Source organism: Balaenoptera borealis (assembly GCF_965194805.1).
Source record: "Balaenoptera borealis genome assembly, chromosome: 5".
In the NCBI taxonomy this organism is placed as follows: Eukaryota; Metazoa; Chordata; class Mammalia; order Artiodactyla; family Balaenopteridae; genus Balaenoptera; species Balaenoptera borealis.
The window spans coordinates 7,275,464-7,298,110 of NC_138862.1; the positions used below are offsets into that span (position 1 = coordinate 7,275,464).

Here is a 22,647-nt window from a genome sequence, read left to right on the forward strand (position 1 = left end):
TTCTGTAATAACCTATATGGGAAACGAATCTAAAACAGAATGGATATATGTATATGTGTAACTGAATCACTTTGCTGTACATCCGAAACTAACACAACATTGGAAATCAACTATACTCCAATGAAAGTTTTTTTTAAAAAATATGCATTTCAAATGTGAAAAAAAAAATACTCCACCAGCATGTGATGGAGAGCAAGGCAGGGGAAAGCCGTCTCCAAGTGCAAGAGGAATTCAGGAACGAGAAGGAGGAGGGGGCTTGAAGAATGGGTAGATTTTCGAGAGGACTGGCAGGGTTGCATTCACCCACTAGGAGAAGTTATATCGATCGCCCAAATTCGATGTTGACTTGCCTTGGGCTTTCTCTCAGGCCTGAGCGCCTCCACTGACTGTTGTGAAGTGAGGGTGGATCACAGATTTAAGGTGGCTGGTGAGCTCGGCCCTGTCACTTGGGGCTGCGTTCAGTGACATTCCTGGATAAATGAGGTCCATTCACACTCAGCTCAGGGCCTAGCGTATCCTTGTCAAGCTAACGGTCGCATCTAGGCCATTTCACTGCGGGCTGTTTCTGTAATGGAATCTGCCCTGCTGTAAGTAGACGCTGATGTGAGAAAACCAATGTCAGATGTCAAGTTTATTTTGTTTTTCAAAAACCAAAACCCCAATTTTAACGTCTTGGTACATTTTTATAGGCACATTACCCCTTTTCAAAGAAAGGGATTATGTATGGAAACAGCGAAAAGAAGCTTTTGTCTTGGGCTGGGGTCCACTTAATCTTAAAAAAATTAGATGGACTACTTTCTCAGTGGTCCAGCTTCTGTCCTGGTCCTCAGTTCTGTCTTCTTAGACCCACGATCTGAGTCACAGGCATTCCCACTCTCCTCTCTGAGCACAGACACTTCTTGTCTGATTTCCTCACACTCATGAATGTTCACCCATCATCTCTGCAGAGCTTGCACCCTGCTGAGCGCCTCAAGGAAGGTTTCGGGAGGAACATATGATGTTGAACTGTAAATCGAGGTGGCCACCTTTTTTTTAAACCAGACTTATCAAAATTCGTATGTATGTCCAAATAAACATTGCCGCCTTTAGCGTCTCCCAGGAGGCTCTGCCTTTGTCTGCACAGGGCTGGCCCTACTCATCTCACATCTGCCGCCCTATCCATGACTGTCTTCAGGGCCACTCCCAGGATATTCTTCAGAAAATACCCAATAGTGATGACCTTGAGTCTTCTGAGGGTCCATCCCATTATGTGTTATGTCTGTGAAAGACGATTCGTGTGGAGTTACTAGGGGAGGTCCTATAGCATGGTGGTCAAGTCCTTGGACTCAGGACCCCAACTCTGTAGGTTCAAATCTCAGCTGCTCCACTGCTGGTCGTGTAACCTTGGACACAACCTGCCTCCATCCTCTCTGCAAGTCACGTGTAATATTGCTGCTGCTTGTTGGTATTTGACCTCGTGGAATTGTGTGGATGAGATGAATAATAACAGCTAACACATAGCATTTACTGTGTTGTGTGTTAAGCACCATTTTGAATGTTTCACTATAACATGAATACATAAAAAGTGTTTGGAGCCATCCCTAGCATGAGTTAAGCAGTCAGATACGGGATAGAAGATGAACCAAATAAGGTCTGTAAATATTTGTTTGCCCACCATGCGTTAGGTAAATTTCCCAGAGGCAAATTTGAATTTAAAACATATAAATTAGAAGACTGTGGAAACTGGAATATGTAGCATTCCATCTCTCAAGATTGTTTTCATTTTTTAATCATTTATTTTTTGTATTTTTGCACCCATTTTTCTGGTTGGCCGGTTCTTTCCAAAATCAGTGTCAAGAAATGGTAAGCATGGAGCGCTGGCTGAGGAAATACAGTCTCCCAGTTCCTGTAGCTGAAGCAGCTGAGAGCTGTGTGATTGGAGCATCCTGCTTTATGTGTGGTATGTTCTCAGGTCTGTTATGGGATGCTGGGAAGGATACCGCTTGCCGCATCCCCCAGTTCTCTTCAAGAGAAGCCACGAGAGAAACTTCTCTCAAGTTTCAGCCCAGGAAAAGCCTTGCTTCTGCTGAATGACTGGTTCATGTGTATCTTTTTGACACCTTGAATTGTCACAGGATAGACTTCCTTTTTTGCTTTGGCAAGTAGAAAGTTCAGAGATAGATTGATGTCCTACCTTGAACGACTATAAATAGTAAGCTTACTCAATGTGCTGATTTTATCTCTCGGTGAATTGCTTTTCTGCCCTCATATACCCTTCACTTCCATTCCTTTGATCATTTATGTCTTGTGTGCGTTTTTGCAGTTCACCTCAAATGTCACATAGTTTGAGGAAGGACAGGGGAAGAAGGTATATTCAGAGCCACAACACATACACATAAATATAACTCTGGAGTTGCAGAGGGAAATGTTGGACTCTCCTCCTTAGAAAAATGTTAATATAAGCTAAGCATTTGTTCATCCAAGTAGCTTCTGGAGAGTCCTGCCTGGGGGCTTGGGAATGGAGTTTCCCAGCCCTCTGATTCTGTAACCCTACGAGAACCCAGTGGAGTTTGGCAGCATGTCTGCCTTCTCACCTTAATTTAAATATAGTAGATTTTCCAATTTATTTGATATTCTTTGCCATGTTCTTTCATCATTAATTCATAATACTAGTATGTTTTAAGAAGTCAATGATCATGTTCTCAACTCACCTTAATTCTCCAAATGCTACTTAAGAGTGATTAATTAATTGAGGCTCAACAGGCCATCTTAGTTGGGCATGTGTCTCCAGTTACCAGAAGGGCACCAACCCCCTATCTTGTTTGTCATGAAGGTTGAGGGGGTCTTTCTACATTATTTCTCTATTTCCTAGAGTGACCACAATTACACACAAGTGGCATGGAAATCTGTTAGATTGCTGCAGAGATTAAACTCCTAAAGTTGTGTGGCCCCAAGGATGTTTTAAGGGACTTGGAGGCCGATACACCCAACTTTTTGGCACCCCAGCTGTTGTCCAATGCCTTCCTGAGATTCTTCAGTCTGAATCAGCCTCCCCCTCTCAGGGCAGCCCCAGCCCAATGTGGGATTTCTCCTGCTGTGAGCGGTCTTCCTGCCTTCTGTTCCCTCTCCCTGGTGCCACATACTGTATGGGGTTGTCAAGACCAGTGTTTTGTGGGTTATAAATAGAACCCAGACCTGAAAATGTGAATCTGAGAATATGGTTAAGACACCATAATTTTTTATTTATTTTATTGTGGTAAGAACACAACATGAGATCTACCTTTTAAACAAATTTTTAAGTGTACCTTATTGTTGACCAAAGGTACCAAGTAGTACAGCAGATCTCTGGAGCTTTTTCATTCTACTTGACTGAGACTTGATGCTGGTGGATTAGTAACTTCACCACTTCTCCCTCCCCCAGCTCCTGGAAACCAACATTTCACTCTTTGATTCTCTGAATTTGACTTTTTTAGATACCTCACATAAGGGGGAATCGGGCAGTATTTGTCTTTCTGTGACTGGCTTTTTTCACTAAGTATAATGTTCTCAAGGTTCATCCATGCTGTCATCTATTTCCAAATTTCCTTCTTTTTAAGGAGAATAGTATTCTACTGTATGAGTGTACCACATTTTCTTTATCTATTCATCCATCAATGGACATATAGGTTGTTTCCACATCTTGACTATTGTGAATGGTACTGTAGTGAACCTAGAAGTGCTAATATCTCTTGCCTGATTTTAATTCTTTTGGATAAATATGCATAAATGGGATTGCTGGATCATATGGTTGTTTTTTTTAAAAATGTTTCAAGGAACCGCCATACTGTTTTCCAGTGCAGCTGTACCATTTTGCATTCCCACCAACAGTATGCGAGGGTTCCAATTTCTCTACATCCTCACCAACACTTGTTATCTTTTGGTTTTTGTTTTTATAATAGCCATCTTGACAGGTGTGAAGTGATATCTCACTGTGGTTTGACTTGCATAATCACTTTGCCATGCCCTTAAAAGGTAGAGTCTTTGAGAGAAATATCTTGAACCATGCTTATTAGCAATAAAGAAATTTATGCCCCAAATAATAAGACAGCGAACTTTCATATTCACCAATTAATTACCCATTGAGCAGGCACCTAATGAATTGCCTTAGAACGTTCACAGGAACTGTTAAAGAACACATATGTGAATACTAAGAATATCATATTTAAAGGGATACTCTTTGCTACGTGCATTTCAAAGTAATGTACTGAATACCCAAACCCTTACCATGTTAGAATAGAGAACATGAGATCCTCTGTTCTAGGCTTGGTACAGGTAGGATACCAGGCGGTTTGTGGGAAGCTTCTCCCTGTGACTTCTCGGAATGCACAGTGAAGGTAGAGCTAAACAGTGCAGTAAGCAAGGGGCAGATTTCCAGTGTGGATCTTTTCTTACCACAACTGGGCAAAGAGCTGAAAACGCATTTATTGGGAGACTTTTCAACCTACACTTTGCAATTCTCTGAATCATGTTAAGATTTCTTTTTCTTAAAATAGCAGTGTCTAAATTCCATGAAAAAAAAAATCCTCCCCCAGGATTTCCCTCTCTTTCTTATTTCCGTCTTTTTAGATGCGCTCTGGATGGGTCACACATCTGCTGTGCTGGGGAATGAACAGTCCAGGGGCAAGGATGGTGGCCTAGACTATGAAGCGTGTACGTATCACAGTGCACACCTTAAGCCAGAGTAACATGTGGGGCAGGGCCTTCTTGATGCCTTTCTGAAATAAAGATCTGTTTTACCTTCTAAAGGGCTGCCATCCTAGCCGTCTTACCTTTACTGGGTGGGGCTGTCTGTGCGGGGCTTATAAGTGTGGCCAGTGAGTAGAGGCTGCCCAGCTTCAAGCCTCAGTTCTGCCTCCTCCTGCCTCTGAGACCTGGAGCAATTCCCTTCTCTTTTGTGTCCTCAGTTTACACCTCTGAGAAATGGAGCTAATGCCAGCGGCCGCTGCACCAGGCTGTTGTGAGGATTGGTAACTGTGAAGCTCTCAGAACACGGCGACATATATATATGCTACTCTTTTGCTATTAAAATTTCCAAGAGAAAAAACAAGGCGAAATGACTGAACAGTGAGAATAGAACACCTGGGGCCCCTTTAACCAGTATTTATTGAATACCTGCCTTGAGTCTTATATGTCAGTGGCCCTATGGGGTGACCTCTCCCCTCTTTGGGGTTGGAGTTCTGTTAGATTTATTACTTAGATTCAAAAACTATTTGAAGTGATCACAGACATGGTTCCCTTCTGTCTTCCTCTGAAGCTAAAACAAAATACAGTGGGAAAAAGACAATTTTTTTATTGAACTGAAGGTACAACATTTGAAAATAGGGTTTCATTCTGCTGTTTTTTTTCACAATGAAAGCTGGCTGGAAAAGCTTAATGAGATGAATTATGTCTTCTGGTTATAAGATGAAGACAAAGTAACCTTATTGAAGACTGCCCCTGTTTTAAATACTTACACATATTTTTGGAAAGCTCTGGTAAAATGCAATTTAATAGCTCATTATATCTCTGTATTTGATGAGGGATCTATTTTAATGCCATGGGAAAACTGATTTGTTCCTAGAGCTTTAGTCCTCAGAGATGGAAATTGAACAACAGAATTGTAAGAAAATGGGAGAGTTGGAATGTAGGGTCCATAATCCCCCATGTTTCTCTTTCTATAATTCTATACATCTCTTTGACTTTTAACTTTTTAGATGGATAACTGCCTTGCTGGAGAAGAAAGAATTTATGGTGCCTGATATACAGCAGGCCCTCAATAAAAAATGGTCTAAATGGAGGAGTGAACAAATGAATCTGAACAGTGCTCATCTTAGACCTTACAGAGGTTACTTGAGTGACACTCATCACCTAAGTAGCATCTAAAGTCTTTTTCCTAAAGAAACAAACCCCTTTAACTCTCTTCCCTAGTAACTTCTCTCCTTGAGACCAATAGACCAAAACATACATACTCCACTCAACTGATGGAATTTTCCAAAGGGAAAGGAACTAAGTCTCAAGTGAAGACATTCAGTGTTTTGATATTAGGATGGGTCTTTTAGAGATAAATGTTGGAAGCCAGGAAAAATAGCATCAAGAGGAAATAATGCACGTGTAGGCAGCATTGGAAATATAGAGGGTTCCACCGTGGGAACTCCGACTGCTATTATTTTTAAATTTCCTTCATGTTAGTACAGCTGTGAGGATGCCATGAAACAGGGTTGTGTATTTCCAGGCCCATGGTAGGAACTTAGTCCTGGACGACCCCAACTATAACCTCCATCCACAGACATACCTGCTTCTCCCTCATCATCAGCCCTAAGCTCCCTCCATCAGCACCAGACATGTGCAAGGGACGCTGAGAACACATCTGTATTTTCAAAGTTACCAGACGCTGAACAAACTTTTTCCAGGGCCTTTGGTCTGCTCTTCCTGTCCACACCCCTGCCACAGCTCTTGGGTCAGAATGACCCTCTCCACCACACCTCAGTCCTGCCCCACCCAGAGAGTGCCCTTCTGCCTCAATGCCTCAGACCATCTCTGACTTGAAGATCATGTCCATGCCAGGCCTATAGTTCCAAGGTTCTGCAAATTGGCTGCAGAGTTCCAGCAAACAAAGCGTGGAGGAGACAAAGGAAGGCTCACTGGAGTGGAGCCCACAACCATCAGGGCCTCAGACATTGGGATGGAAATCTAAAATCCAGTGGAGATGCATAGATTCCCAAGAGTATGAAAAATACTGTGTTGGGTAGCACTTGAGAGGAAATTTCCAGAAATCCACCTTAGAAGACATAACCCAACCATCAAGATCCCTCAAAAAAAAACATTTTTCTGTTTCCTGGTTAAGCTGCATTTTCTGTTTGGAGTTTCCCCATTATGTATGATTTCACCATGTCCAGTAACTTTCAAATCTCACTTAAAAATTTATATTCCCCTTTTTTCTTTTTTTAGAAAGGCAGGTTTGTCTTTATCCAAGAGGCCGTGGCTGTCTTAATGAACAGCAGCCCTGTGAGCTGTTCCCCAAGGCCCAGCAGCTGACTCCTTTCTGCAGGCACATAGCTGGTTTCACCCCCCATCCCAGTCCTACAGGGCTGCTGGGGTCCCCTGTCCTGCCCCCTCCTCTGATCTTCCTGCCTGCACCTAAGCCAGGAACACTGGGGGCCGTCAAACTCTTTGTCTAAAGATTGGCTGCAGGGATTTGAAATTGAGTGCAAGGATTTCGTTCTGAGGTTGTGAAGAGGCATGCACTCTAGGGTAGACCTTGCTGAGGGTTGTCTCCCAGCATCTGTGTGCGTGGCCTGTTTACAGTCACACGGGGAGAACAAGCGCCAGTTCCCTGCTCCTTGCAAGTGTTTCCAATCAGTTGTCACGGAAGGGGGTTTGACACGACAATTTCAGAAGGAGCTGGCTGGAGAAATAGAAGCCAGGTGGCAGCTTTGCTTCCCACGTGCCTGCCCTCTGCTTCCACTGAGCAAGGGCACTGTCTTAGTCTGCTCGGGCTGCCATCACAAAATACCATGGACTGCGGGCTTAAACAACAGTTCTGGAGACTGGAAGTCCAAGATCAAGTTGCTGGCAGGGTTGATGTCTGGAGAGAGCTCTCTTCTTGGGTGGAGGATAGCCACCTTCTCACTATAAACTCAGTGGCAAAGAGGAGAGAGAGACAGAGAGAGAGAGAGAGAGGTATCTGGTCTCTTCGTCTTCTTATAAGGGCCACTAATCCCATCATAGGGGCCTCACCCTCAGGACCTTGTGTAAACTTAATTATCTCCCAAAGGCCCCACCTCCAAATGCCATCATGTTGGGATTAGAGCTTCCAAATATAGATTTGGAGGAAACACAGCCATTCAGTTCATCAGAGACACTGCATTTGTCTTTTCACAGTCTCCTCCCCCTTCCTCATGCCCCTCCACCCTGCCCCTCCTTGCTTCTCTGGGTATCACGCGGAGACAGGGAGGAGGGCTCTGGGTTGCCGCAGTAATGGAAAGATGTGTCTTCTTCCCCTCCAGGAACTCCCCCGATGAATGCAGCATGGCCAAAGGAGGGAAGATGGTGGGTAGCACGGACACTGTCGCGATGAATTACAGCGGCTACATGGAGGAGAAGCACATGCCGCCCCCAAACATGACCACGAACGAGCGCCGAGTTATCGTGCCAGCAGGTCAGAGGCTCGGTCAGCGACCCACGCCTTCCTAGAGCTTCGTTCAGGCTCTCTCTTCTCGCCCTTGGCATTGGTCACCCTCCACTGCCTGGAGCAGTGGTTGTAAATGGAAGCCAGCAGAAGTTGGTCCACCCACAGTGAAATGTTCACTGCTCTGGGTGTGTGTGAGTGTGTGTGTGTGTGTGTGTGTGTGTGAGAGAGAGAGAGAATCCATGAAAAGTGACCTCTCGAAGGAAGAATTGGCTTTTCTCTGAGGTTATTTGGTGTTAAATATCCTTCCTTTTATGAAGTGCTATTCATAATAGAAGGTAGGCTTTAAAAGTTTTTTTTTTTTATCTGGCAAAATTAAAAGTTGGGAGCCCTATATTGTTTGATCTCAAACTCTGAAATTCCAGCTATCACTGACCTATAAACACAGACTCTGAGAGCCAGAAAAATTCTTTACCAGAAGTAATTCTAAACCCAAGCCAAAACAATAGCTCTGGATTTGAGGAAAATGCCAGGAATTTATGTATTTAGCAAAACTAAAGGTAATAGGAAGGATGCCTTAAACCTCCTCAGAGGAAATGCACTGCATAAAATCAAAAATATCACCACAACAATAGCAGCAGTGACAACCATCCCTGCTCAGTGGGTCCTGACTCTATATGAGGTATTTGGTGAGCGATGTGGAGACGTAGAAATTTTGGTGTCATGAAATCTTGGGAAATAGGTAGTGTCTTTGTCACAAGTGCCCTGATGGGGAAACTGAAGCTTGGAGAGGTCAGCCTGCAGTTCATAAGAGGCCAAGTTAGAGCTCAGGCCCTTCTGGCTCCTTCGTTCTCTTCCTTTCGGGGGGTTGGAATGAATCTCAGCCCCTTGCAGTAGCCCCTGCCATCCCATCACCTACTGCAGCCACCTGGTCCCCCTCTTGTTCTGCCTCAGGGGCTGAACTTGCTGTCGCCTCAGCCCGAAACCCCCTTGATTCCAGGGAGTTCTGTCCTTCTTCGGGGCTCTGTGCGAACATCTCTTCAGAAGCCTTTCCCGACCACTCCATCCAGAGTCGCCCCCTCCCCACTCCACCCAGTGACTCTCAACCCCCCACCTGCCTCATTTTCCTTTATTGCCTTTATCCCCAGCTGTCACTATAGTGGACATTTATGTGAAAGCTCTCTTATTATCTCCTCCCTCAATAGAATGTAAGCCCCACAAAGGCCCTACCTCCATGGCCAAGTGCAGTACCTGGTGTGTACTAGGTGCTCAATGCATATTAACCGAGGGAGGGATGGATGAAGGGGTGCCTAGCCACTGGGTAGTACTGCCTGGTCTGCTCCTTGTTGCCGGAGTAATAAGAGGTGTGCATGGGTGAGGTTGGTGCAAACTTGATTCTCCCTTGCCCCAGAAGTCACCTCTATTCACCTCCATGAAGTGTGATGGCAGACGGGTTCAAATCCCCTCCGTGCCATGATTGCCACCCCTGCCCTTTATTCTGCATCAGATCACATCCAGATCCAGTGGACTTGTGCTCCCATTGCTTTCCAAACAGGAGAGTTCAGAGTGCAGAGTCCTTGGCAAAACATCTGACTTGGGTTCATGGACTGGGTTTCCCTCCAGGGTTGTCACTGTGGCTTTGCAGCAAAATGATTTGATGCAGTTAGTTAGGTACGAAAGGGGTCAGCCATCCCTGACCTCGAAGCACACGTTGTACGGCTTTTATAGGAGACAGTGGAGAGAGTCTCAAGTGTGCCTTAGGAGAGGGACAAAGCTGGTTTTCGTGTTTCTTGAGAGACAGTTGACATTTATGCAGAGGGCATGTATTCGGTTTGATCATGGGAACTAAGCTGCATTCCTGAGACCCGTTACTTGTTACTGTGACTTAGAACAGGAGGCATTTCCTGTTGAATGGGAAGAAATATGGAAGGGCAGATGTCCGAGATGCCCATCCTGGATGTGTGGTACCTAAAAAAGGCTTGAGAACAGATATGTGCCTGGAGAGGAGTGGGAAGGCCCGGATTCTGTTGCCTCGGACACTGGCTGAAGCTGAACGGGATGACGTAGAAACCCAGAGGATGTCCGCCCAAGCCCATCTCGCCCTTTGCCTTCCTCCTTAAGAAAGTATTTTCTTCAGTTTAAGCAAAACGAAGTCTTTAGTCCTCTAAGGTGAGAGAATCAAAATGAGGAGAGACACACGTTAAAGATGCTTATCTGGGTTCCGTGTAGAATCGCAGACCCAGGAGCTAAGCCTGGTGCCATTATATCCTTTTAACTGACGAGGTCCTATTTCTGTCCCGCCAGCAATAGCCTTTGATGTCATCAATATCCTTTCCAGTAGGGCCAGACTTGCGGCTTCCTATGTTAAGTAAACTGTTTAGAAAACAGGAGAGATATTTACATGGGAAAGAGGCAAAGAAGCAATTTAATCAAGTCAGAGCATCCACCATTTGTGATCTATGTAGTAGGTGCTCATTAAACGTCAGTCGGTTGGGTGGAAGCCTGGTCGCACAGATTGGCTCATATTAAGTTTTTGTGTAAAGGCTGGTTTCATCTCCTGAAGAAAGTCCTCTTTCAGCTGTTCCCTCCTTTGGTTGCTTCATGCCAATTCAGAGGCAGTTATTCAGTTAACAGGGTTTGTAAGAGAGCTCATTGTGGCTGGTTTTGCAAGTTGTGAGTCTTTCAGTTATTGGTCAAGCCTCCTGTGTGTGTGTTCATACACAGACACACAGATGAACACACACACACAGAGCTGTGTTGCACAATCCAGAAAATCCCCCAGTGTAGAGATGGCAGGACGTGGGGACCACTCTGTCAGCTGCTGCCTCTGTACCTTAGGCCCCAGCTCTGGGATCCAGGCACCTCACTCAGGCACGTTTTGGGTGTAGAGAACTCTGCATACTTAGGTAGAATTCTCCAAACCTGGTTCTGACTGGTTCATATTGTTCCTACTACTTAAACACATTGATTGGCACTCATAAGTGCAAATCAAAAAGATAACCAAAAAAAAACCAAAAAAAAAACCCCATTATTTACTCCGAAGCACTTGCACCATCAATCACCTACATACTGACATTCATGTCCTAGACCTAAAAATGGTCCTGATACACACTGGCCTGAAGATTGGTGTGTTAGCGAGAAGAAAAAGCAGAACCTGGGATATTGTCTGTGTTCAGATTGGGCTCTTGTACTTGAATTCCTCACTTCTCAAAGTTCCTGGTTTTGAGACTCACTGTCTTTAACTCAAGAGCTTTAAAGAAACTCATAAAATAACCCTAATGAATAAATATATACCTTCATTGGATATATTTACACTCTCTCCTTGTTTCCAAATGGATTTAAGAAAGCTCACACAAATATAAATAAAGGAACAAGACAGAATCCATTTTCAGAGTAAACAGATAGAGAACATGGGCTAACGTAAGAACTTAACAGACGGTGATACCAGGAGGGGGTTTTGTATGTTTATGTATATATGTATATATGTTTAACGCAAACTTTTAAATCCTGCACAGTTGCAAAAAGCGGGTGTTATTTGGGTCCAAGGTGTCAGCAGGCTGTGTGAAAGGGATGCCTCAATCAATACATGCCTCAGTGTCCCTAGAATAAAAAGAAAACAAATGTGGGAAAGACAGCCCAGGTATTAATTCTGAGTCTAGAGATAAATGTGTTCCTTGGTTTATTGTAGGAGGGTAACAGGGAAGGCACAAGAAAAATAATCAGTAGAGATGCCAGACGTTCTGGGAAACCCTGGCTTACACCTGTCATCCTGGCAAGGTTGGTGATTGTGCCCCTCTGCCTCAAAGTGTAGTGGTTGGACAGTACATCACACCTGTTCTTCCCTTCTTTCTCTCTCTTCCTCCCTTCCTTCCTTCCTCCCTCTTTCTTTCTTTCTTTCTCTTTCTTTCTTTCTTTCTTTCTTTCTTTCTTTCTTTCTTTCTTTTTCTTTCTTTCTTTCTTTCTTTCTCTTTCATCATCTATCAATCATCTATTCTTTCTATCATCTGTATATCTTTCATTTCTATCTATCTATCATTTATCTATCTGTCTCTATCATTTATATCTATCTATCATACCTGCCTGTCTGTCTATCTATCTATCTATCTATTTGGTGTGAATATCTGTATATCTAGGTCTACATCTCAGGGGGTTGGGCTGTTTCTTATGTTCACAGTTGTAGATCAAAGTATCATTCAGTGAAATCAGTCTTAATAAGAGGGGCCCTAGACATGGGACCCAGTTAAATGGCTCTTTGTTGGCTCAGCTTAATTTGGAGGCTGACTGGGGAATGTTTCGCCCAAGTATGATCAGACCACTTGCACCAGGATTCCCTGGGAGACTTGTGATTTAAAAACGCCCGTCTCTAAATTTTATGAATCCCGGTGTGGGGTTGAGGATTCTACCTTGTTAACACATTCCTGTGTGATTTTCATGAATTCTAAGGTTTGAGGTGCTCTAAGCTAGATAGAAGACACTAAATAAATTTTGCTTTCCTACACCTTCATTATTTGAAATAAAGGCATCATTTAGAAAAGGAAGTTGGCAAAAGAAAGAATTGTCCTAAAGCTTTTCCCTTCAGATGGGTTTTGGGGGCTGTCATTGGTTGGCACAATAAATTCTGTAAAGGTCCTGCATCAAGGCCCTCACAGGGCAATCCAGGGCCATTTAAGGCACGAAACACAGTGTGAGAGCTGAGGAAGAAGCCCCGCGGCTCCATTCATTGGTGGCAGCGCTGAGCTCCGTTCAGACAGATCAGATCAAGTGCAGTACTCAGCCTTATACATTTTACTGTGTTCCCATCAACAGCCGAGACAACTCGGGGACAACCCGGGAATCTGACTTCCAGGTGGTATTTCCAATTCTTGTTCACCAAGGCTGTGAACACAGATCGATGTTTAGAAAGAATGGGTCCCCCTTGTACAGTGGAACTAATATGTTCTAGAGAACGTAGGTTTTGCGATGTCTGAAGAAGCCTCTGCAGCAGTGATGTTGTCCCTCTGTGTGCCAGGTGGCCTCCGGCGGTCGCTGTTATTTTTTTGGCCTTGACAATATGCTCAGCGATGTGCTAACTGAGGGAGCTGGCAAAGAGGAAGGCACGGTCTTCATCCACTTTTCTTCAGAGTTGCAAAATGCTGACCAAAATGCAACAGAACCTCTGGTTTCAGCAGCTTACATCATTTTGAGAAGATTTTTCTTTTTCTTTATTTTTATTCCCTAAAATGGGTGCTAAGGCATGGGGCTTTTCAAACACTTCCATTTTTATTTTCTAAATATCCACTTTGAGCACAGATGCTCATGGGAGTCAGAAGTCTCAGAGACAAAAAGTTGCCACATTCACCTTTTAACTGGCTCCCTGTCTTCATTCATTCATTCATCCATTCATTCATTCATCCATCCATCCATCCATCCATCCATCCATCCATTCATTCATTTACTGAGCACTTAGAATATTCTAGTCACCAAGAATAAAAGCTCTTATATGATTTAAAACCCCCTGTTCCTGGCCCCCAAACACACATGGCTAGAACTTCTTGTATTGTGTCTTCCTCAGGCCCTCCCTGCAGGGCAACTTCTACTCAATGCGCGAGGTATTTACTGAGTACTTGCTACTCTCACACCAGTCACAGAGGAAATGACCAAAGCCTGTGAGAAGCAGATAAGACCCAGCCACATGAAGTTAAGTAATTCGTGACAGCAGAGAGTATGATTAAGAGCTCAAATGAATGATTCAGACAAATGTTTCAAAATAGCTGAGGAACAAGATGACTATAAACATGACTAGTAAAGAAAAGCTTCCTTTGTTCCCTGATGACAAGATTTCTAAATCCCTTTGCAACCTCCACCCTACCCTGTCCTGCCCTCCAGTCACATCATTCTACTCCTGTGCTGCGTTTTCACAAGTGTCCTCGCCCATGCTGTTCCCTCTGATGGAATGCCCTTCCTCTCTCTGCTAACAAATCCTTCTCACTTTTCAAGGCATCTTTGAAATCCACCCTGTCTAGGAACCCATCCTTGATCTGCTGGCACCTTCATTGCTTCTCTGCCAACGTCTTACCAATTCTTTCATCGCCACACTTTATTTGGTTTTATATTATATTCTATAATGCATCTGTATACTGGATATAACATTTAATTCCATGAAGGATTTGAGATGCCTTGTGAACTAAACTACTGATAATCATGTGAACCAAGCTACTGATCAGTTAGAAATTAGAGATCAGTACTAAGGCAATTACAAATATTAATGGAAAACCAAGGTCACATGAAGGAGGAATGCAGCCATTTTGGCCACAAGCTTGGCCAAGATGCTGTAGCTAAGCTTCCAGTATGGCTCTGAGCTTCCTGGTGGCCAACGTAAAAAGAGCCATTTGGGGAATTAATGCCTGTTTTCAAAAAAGTTTCACAGGGAAGGCAATGTTTTTACTGGTGCAGAATCCTAAAAGCAGGATCCCTGGACTTTATGTTCGGGCTTCACTGAGGCTACAGTCATGGCCACCTTCCTGCCACAGTGGCAGTACCATGTAGCGGCAGCCTGCTTCTTGTGACATCCTCCACGGACAGAGTGAGTTACATTAGCGAACAGCTCGGTGCAGGCAGAGAGCATATGCCCAGTGTGAGTCTTTGCTGATCTGGTTTCTTAGAAAGTCAGGATTTTGAGTTTTCAGAGTGGCAGAAGTCTCTCATCACCTGCACAGGGTCCTTTCTACATATGACATCTCCAAGCTGGGCTTGAAAGCAGATGAATAACAAGCAATAGAAGAATACACTCTCCAACCAAGCCCAGATGACCAACATATTACTACAATTTAATCTTATTAGAGTTAGTTATTTATAAGCCTGTCTGTTCTGTTAGATTGTGAGCATCGTGAGTTGGTGATTATGTCTTTTGCATATTCTTCACCACCAGACAAAGCAGCAAGCTCGTGGCCCGTGTGCAGAAGTCAGTAAACATGCATTTATTCGAGTGAATGGGAATCCAGCTTTAGTTAGTGGGAATAACAGAATCATAGGAGATGGATGTACAAGATTCTTGATGATCTTCGTTCAGCTTTGTATTAGTCAGGGTTCTTCAAAGAAGCAGAACCAATCTTTCTCTCTCTCTGTCCCCATCTCCCTGTCTGTGCTTTACTCAGTCTCACAATTCAAATGCTGGTATCTTCTGGAAACAGCCTCACAGACACACCCAGAAATAATGTTTAACTAAATATCTAGGCATCCCATGATCCAGTCAAGTGGAAACATACAATTAACTATCATAAAACTCTGAAACATGAGAAAATCAAGCCCTAGGGAGGTGAAACAACTTTCCCGAGGACACACGCAGAGATGGGTGAGACCAGAGCCAATTCCCAGGCCTGTGCTCATTTATACTTAAAGAACTTGTTGGTAAAGCTACACATTTCTTTTTTTTTTTTTTTTAAATCGAAGTATAGTTGATTTACAATATTGTGTTAGTTTCAGGTGTATAACACAGTGATTCAGTATTTTTGCAGATTATACTCCATGATAGGTTATTATAAGATAATGGGTATTATTCCCTGTGCTATACAGTCTATCCTTGTTGCTTATCTATCTTATACATAAAAGTTTGTATCTGTTAATCCCACACCCCTAATTTGTACCCCCCTTTCCCTTTCCCCTTTGGTAACCACACATTTGTTTCCTATAAACTATACATTTCTTTATTTTACTTTGTCATGCCTCTAAACACTTCCAAAGATCTCTCCCATTATGTCTGCATTATGGAATGTGTTTCTATAAGCTTCTGGTTACAATTTTTTATGCTAAGTCAAGCAACTAAACAACCAAACCAACTAAAACTTAAATCCTAAAGTCAAAACTAATTATATTTTAAAACTATGAGCTGAATTGAGGAAACTGCCATTGGGTTATACGTGTGACTGAAATGATAAAGACAGAAATAGCAATAGTCACCATCTGTTGAGTGCACACTGTTGTCAGGCAGTTGGCCATGTTCTTTATTAAAAAGGGATTATCTCACTTAAATCCCACAACTATCCTATGGTCTAGGGACTATTTATTATTCTCACTTTACAGATAAAGAAACTAAAACTAGGGAAAATAAGATAGTAGCCCAAGATGTCCTAGCCAATGATGTGGAGAGCCAGAATTCTAACCCAGTTCTGTCTGAATCCATAGTCTGAGCTCTTATTCCTATCCTACATGATCAAAAATGTCCAGGAAGAACACAAGGTAATAGAATGATGGAATAAATTTGTTAAATTGTTGTAGATTCTGAAATGGCCTTTTCAAAGGAGATGTAAGTAATAAGTCAAGGGATAAAGGAGATGTTCAAGATCGTCTGTTGCTCAGCCCTTAACCTTTACATTTCCATGATGATAATGATTTCTCTGTTTTTCCTGAAAACCAAGAGAAGAATCGCATTGAAAATAGCTTTGATTTGGCAAGAATGGCTGGGTGGATGTTAGTAAATGTAGAAAAAAAAATTAAGATAGATGATTCTGGTTTGGTTCATCCTGTACTTAAGGTACCCACGGGATACACACAAGGCAGTTCAGTGTGCCCATGTAGAGCATAGGGTTAAAATTCTTTATCATGGGTCACTGCAGGTGAGTTCTAAACGATGCCATTTTCTGGCTCTGGGAAGTCATTTAATCTTGCTGATCCTTAGTTTTTTTGGCACTAAAATAAGGATGATAGTAATGCCTACCTCATATGGTGCTGTATGGCTTAAATAAGACATATGTGTGAAGTGCATCAACAGTGCTTGGGTTATAGTGATACCTCCAAAAATTGCAGCTCTTCTCTTCATATTTGGTCAGGCATTTGGGAGAAAGCCCTAGGCTCAAGGGATAAGCATGTATTATGGGTTGAATTGTTCCCCCACAAAAAAATATGTTGACGTCCTAATTTCTGGTGCCTTGGAATGTGACCTGATTTGGAAATAGAGTATTTTCAGACTTGATCAAGTCAAGATGAGATCACAAAGGTGGGCCTGATAAAACGACTGGTGTCCTTATCATAAGGGGACATTTGGACCCAGACATACATGGAGGGAAGATGATGTGAAGACACAGGGAGAAGGCCATGTAAAGATGGAGGCAGAGACTGGAAGGATGCAGCTGCAAGCTAAGGGACACTGAGGATTGCCGGCCACCGCCAGAAGATGGAAGAGGAAAGAAAGAATTTTATCCAGAGTCCCAGAGGGAGCATAGCCCTCCTGACAGCTCTGTTTCAGACTTCTAGCCTCCAGAACTATGAGGGACCACATTCCTGTTGTTTTAAGCCACTTAGTGTGTGGTCCTCTGTTAATGGCAACCCTTGGAAACCAATACAGCGTGCGTGTTGTAGTTGGAACGTGAGAGCCTGGACGCCCAGGGATATCTATGAAGTGAGGAGAGTGGAGGACCAAGGACAAAACTCCAGGGACACCAACGTGTAAAGAGGGGCAAAGAAAGAAAACCCAAGCAGGGAGAGACTTGGAAATGGAACAAGTCACTCCATTTCTAAAACATGATAAGCATAAGCAGCGTTGTCATGGAATAACTAAGGGGAGGTAATGGGGGAACAAATAAAGAAAAGCAAAATCCCCAAGCTAGATAATCCACTCAAGAGGAGTCAAGAATGTCTCCATCCACTGAAATATTTTGGCATGTCAGAATTTCAAAGGTATCTTCAGAGCCCAACAAAAATAATGTAGGCATGTATGTTTTGAATAAAATACATAATGGAATTGTTGATTCTCAGAGAGTTTAAAGTAGGCACATTTTTTTTTACAGTTTTTGTGCTGTAAGGTATTGAACAATTCATATGTACAATTAATTTTTGACAATTGATTAATTAATGAATGAAGTGGAGCATAGTGTGAGCTAGGTTGACAGCTGCATTGAAAATGGAAAAGTTTTAGAGTAAATGGGTAAAAAATATGCAGAGAAGACTCTTGGTTCTGGTAAAATATTGAATTTAAAAGGATCTCATGTGGAGCAGCTGGAAATTATGCATAGAATCTAACATCCTTCTAAATGCATAGCTGAACTGAGAAGAAAGTCAGTGAATTTCTTAGGGACTAAAAAAAAGGGGGGGAACTGAGAACAGGGCAGCCCATTCTCATGTTGTCACCTGGTTGTCTTAGGTGGCATGAATGGGGGTGGGGTTCCAATGTCTATAATACAGAGATTTGGGTTTTAAAGGTTAATTAGGGGCAGGAAATGAGATCTTGGTCTTGCACAAAGCAGGAGTTGGACCTGATCCCTCCCCTTACTCTATACACACATGCACACAACTGTGTGGTCCAACAATCCTGAGTCTGAGAAATTAACCATTGAAAAGTAGTTATGAGCTAGTGATAACCTTGGGCACCTGGCGGAAGTAAGTACAAAATCTTCCTGGAGAAGCTTGCCTTCAATCCAGGCTTTACAGAATTCCTACAAATACCCACAGAAAATGATTCTGCAACCCAAAATTATGAAAACAGGAAGAAACAATCTACCAAGACCAAGATTCAGCAGAAACAACAGACAATATGATTAAACCCTCAAGAATATTAGATAATTGAAGTATGATAGAGAATATAAAGTGAATAGATATAAAAGTGACTAGATACATAAAAGAAGGAACCAAAAAAGAGAGGAAGAAGATATTATGGAATAGAATAGATAATCTTGAGGAAGAAACAATAGAATTCCTAGAAACACAAAACAGTATTCAAAATTCAGCATCAAAAAATACCAAAAACTCAGTAGATGGATTAAACAGTTGATTTGAAAACATCAAAGAGTGAATTAGAGAAGGGAGACTTGAGATTGTTTTCAGAGTGCAGCACGTGATAAAGGAGTGGAAAATGAGAAAAAAAGTCAACAGTTGGGAAGGACTCATAGTAATGTCTTATGTAGATCTAATAGAAGTTCCAGCAAGAGAAAATAAAGAGAACGGAAGAGATGAAATATTGGAAGAGACTAAGACTTTCCCAAAATTGATGGACAAAACCATTCTCCAAGTACAGGAAACACCAGTCAGAGAAGGATAAATAAGAATTCATCTTCTCTAATTACATTATGGTGAGACTGAAGAACACCAAAGACAAAGTACTTTAGAGCCAGTACTAAAGAAAAAAGACAGACTATCTGAAAATAATGACAGTTATGAGGACAGCAGACTTCTCAACAACAAAACAGGGCACAGAGGGCAGTAGAAGAAAATCTCCAGTGAGCTGGGAGAAACTGACAAAACTCTAGTTATCTTCTGGGCTCTTAACCTTTCTTTTTTTTCCTGCCACAGACTCTAATAAGGTGGAATAAAAATATTGGCCAACATTATCTTATAAGAATGAATGACTAGTGTGAAGGGTTCCTAAATTCCTTCCATTCTGTGGGAAAAGGACATTTGGTGATTAACTTTAGATTTTGTTTAAAGATTAACAAGTAGAGAAACAAAAAAGGAACAAAGAAAAATAGATCAATCCAATCAGGTATTTGGAAAGGAGAAATAAAGAACTGCCATAGCAATAATAGAAAGCATAAAGTGGTAGAAATCAGATATATCAGTAACAATAAATGTAAGTAGACCAAACTTGCCATTAAAGACAGAAAGTGATGAAGTAGATTTTAAAAAAATATTCTAAAGTTAGTTATGTATATACTATTTACACAAACATCTAACACAGAGAAGGAATGACAGCAAATAGATGGGATAAGATATAGTAGTTAAATTTCAGTCAAAATAAAGCTGACAAGAATGGAAACAGAAAGCAGAAAACATTACTGGAGAAAATTGAGGGTTATCACATAATAAAAACAGTTTACATTTATGAAGAATATATAACAATGATAAAGTTGTATATACCTAATAACATAGCCTCAAAATACATAAAGAACTGTACAGAGAAATAGACAAATCCACCTTAGTGAGAGATTTAAATTTGCCTTTCTCAGTCTCTGATAGATCAATGACATGAAAATTATATATGCATTACTAATTTTGATCTAGTGGTTATTCATAGAAACCTGCACTCAACAATTAGAAGATAAGCCTTCTTTTTAAGCATGGTCAATCTGCAGAAATTGGCCACCAAAGGAGTAACAACCAGTATTCAAAAAATCAGTATCTTATACCTCCTTCACTGGCCAAAGTGCCGTAAAATTAGAAATCAGTATTTATCAAAACAGTAACTGAGCCCCATTCATAGTATGGAAATGAAAAGGTTCAGAAGTAACCTTGATGAAGGCTCTTTACTTGAGCTCAAAGTTCAAGTTCTTGTGGAGTGAAGCTCAAATGTGAGCTAGTTCTCTTTATTAAGCTTCTTTATAAATGTAAAGTCTGTTCCGATGAGGAGGCAACATGCTAAATCTTATTTTTGCAGGCTTCTGAGTGTGTGGGACAGCAGACTGGCAGACTCACCAAGGTCTGGTTTTATAAACAAAGACCTCATAGGATTTTGATATGATTTAGAAGTACATTTTATTTTTGTTGGTATTTTTTCATTACCAAGGGTGATTTTTCTTTCTGGAAGCCAGTATTTTACATTGATACTGTTCAAGAAAAATGACACTCAGAGCTTATATTATCACCAATTTGGTTCTTGCTTAATCTTGCTTTTATTCATTCCTCTGGGGTGGGGTTGGGGGTCTCTGAAACAGGATGTTTGCCTACATGAGGTATTTTGTTTCAAGAAGGCACAGTATGTCTTCAGCAATGCAATATCCTTTTGCTTAATTTAAATATCTACTTAATATTTTCCTGGCAGCAGTGGAACTCTACTAGGGCAGAATCCAGTTTCAGGGAAATGTAAAAAAAATGTTCAACCCTAATCCCACCCACTGCTTGTCCCTCCTCCCCCTGCTTCCCCACCCAAACCTTAAATGGTGCAACTCTGCTTTGCTTTTATTTATTGTTTTAATCCCAGTTTACTGGAATAGCATTTGTAAAACTTTTGGATATTAACCATGTAATCTAAGATACAAATAAGAAACTGCAGAGAGAGAGATGGCTTCCTTTTTCTTTTACCCTGTACTATGGGGCTTTACCATTTTGATGTCCACGAAATGTGGAGTGATGACACAGATGTTTTCAAAACAATTGGACTGGAGGGCTGAAAACAAAACAACTTATCTGCAGTGGCTCTTGGTTCATCTCACAGAAGCACCTCCGAAAACTTCTTAAAATAAAGTGATAAATCAGACTTTTGTGTTTAGAGGAAGAGGCTGACCCTGTGATAATCGATTGTTTATTTCATTTTAGCAGAGTTTGCAATGCAAAATCGAGTGCGTGGATGCATTATTGCTCTGTAATGTGTTATTGTTGGCAAAGTGCTTTCACATACGTTATCTCATTTACTTTTCTCTTCCCCTAACATTTCACTTAATTACCCACAGCAAAAAGAAAACAAATTCTAGAGAGGTTAACTTTTACATCTAAAGAACGGTTGAATCAGAGCCCAAATATGGGTATTCTGGCTCCCAATAAAGCCTTTTATTTGATCACCAACTTTGCTGTGCTTGATGTAATTTAAGACATTCTTTGATTCCTCAGACATTTTCAATGACTCTGAAATTCCTAGATCATAAAGTCTAGCCTTCTTAGCAAGATCCTCAAGGCTCTCCTTGATCTGTCTCCAACTTTCATTTCCATCCTCCTATGTCTCTGTGCTCCCTCTTAAACCCTCCACTCCAGCCACACCAAACTTCTCACATGTCCCTCAAAACCATCAGATATTTCATGCCTCGGTGGGTGTGAAGCTGGGCTCAAGCTGTTCCCCTAAACTAAAGGTCTTCTCTGCTTTTATCACCCTACTTCTGTCAAAATCCTTAATGCAGGCTCAAGCCAAACCCTTCTGGTGAAGCCTTTCCCTTTCATCCTGGTTGGGATCAGTTACTACTTCTCTGTACTCCCGTCCTGCTTGGATAACACAGATTTCATTCTGCTTTGTGGGTTGTCTTCATGGCTGCCTACCTCAGTAGATTCTCAGCATCTTTGTCTTGGCCAATTCTGAATCCCTGAAATACTTGTGTATATTGTAAATGCTCAATAACTCAGTTAAATTCAGCTTAGTCATTATCCTATGGGTCCTTGGAGTCTACACATTGTTTTATAAATGTCCATCAACAGATGAATGGATAAAGAAAATGTGGTACATATATACAATGGAATACTGCTCAGCCATAAAATAGAACAAAATAATGCCATTTGCAGCAACATGGATGCAGCTAGAGATTATCATATTAAGTGAAGTAAGTCAAAAAGAGAAAGACGAATACCATATGATATCACTTATATGTGGGATCTAAAATAGGACACAAATGAACTTATCTACGAAACAGAAACAGACTCACAGACATAGAGAACAGACTTGTGGTTGCCAAGGGGGAGGGAGCTAGGGGAAGGACGTATTGGGAGTTTGGGATTAGCAGATGCAAACTAGTATATATAAAATAGATAACCAGTAAGGTCCTACTGTATAGCACAGGGAACTGTATTCAATATCCTGTGATAAACCATAATGGAAAAGAATATGAAAAAGAATGTATATTTAAGTATAAGTGGAT

The 22,647-nt window shown here is 41.7% G+C and overlaps 1 protein-coding gene across 7 annotated transcripts in view; it reads left to right on the forward strand.

Moving 5' to 3' along the window:
- ERG (ETS transcription factor ERG) overlaps positions 1-22,647 on the forward strand; it is a 280,293-nt gene that overhangs the window by 229,505 nt on the left and 28,141 nt on the right. For all 7 annotated transcript variants that reach the window (XM_082393011.1, XM_082393012.1, XM_082393013.1 and 4 more), the window contains one exon: positions 8,004-8,155. In XM_082393011.1, coding sequence (XP_082249137.1) covers positions 8,004-8,155 — 152 coding nt within the window. The remainder of the gene's footprint in view (positions 1-8,003; positions 8,156-22,647) is intronic.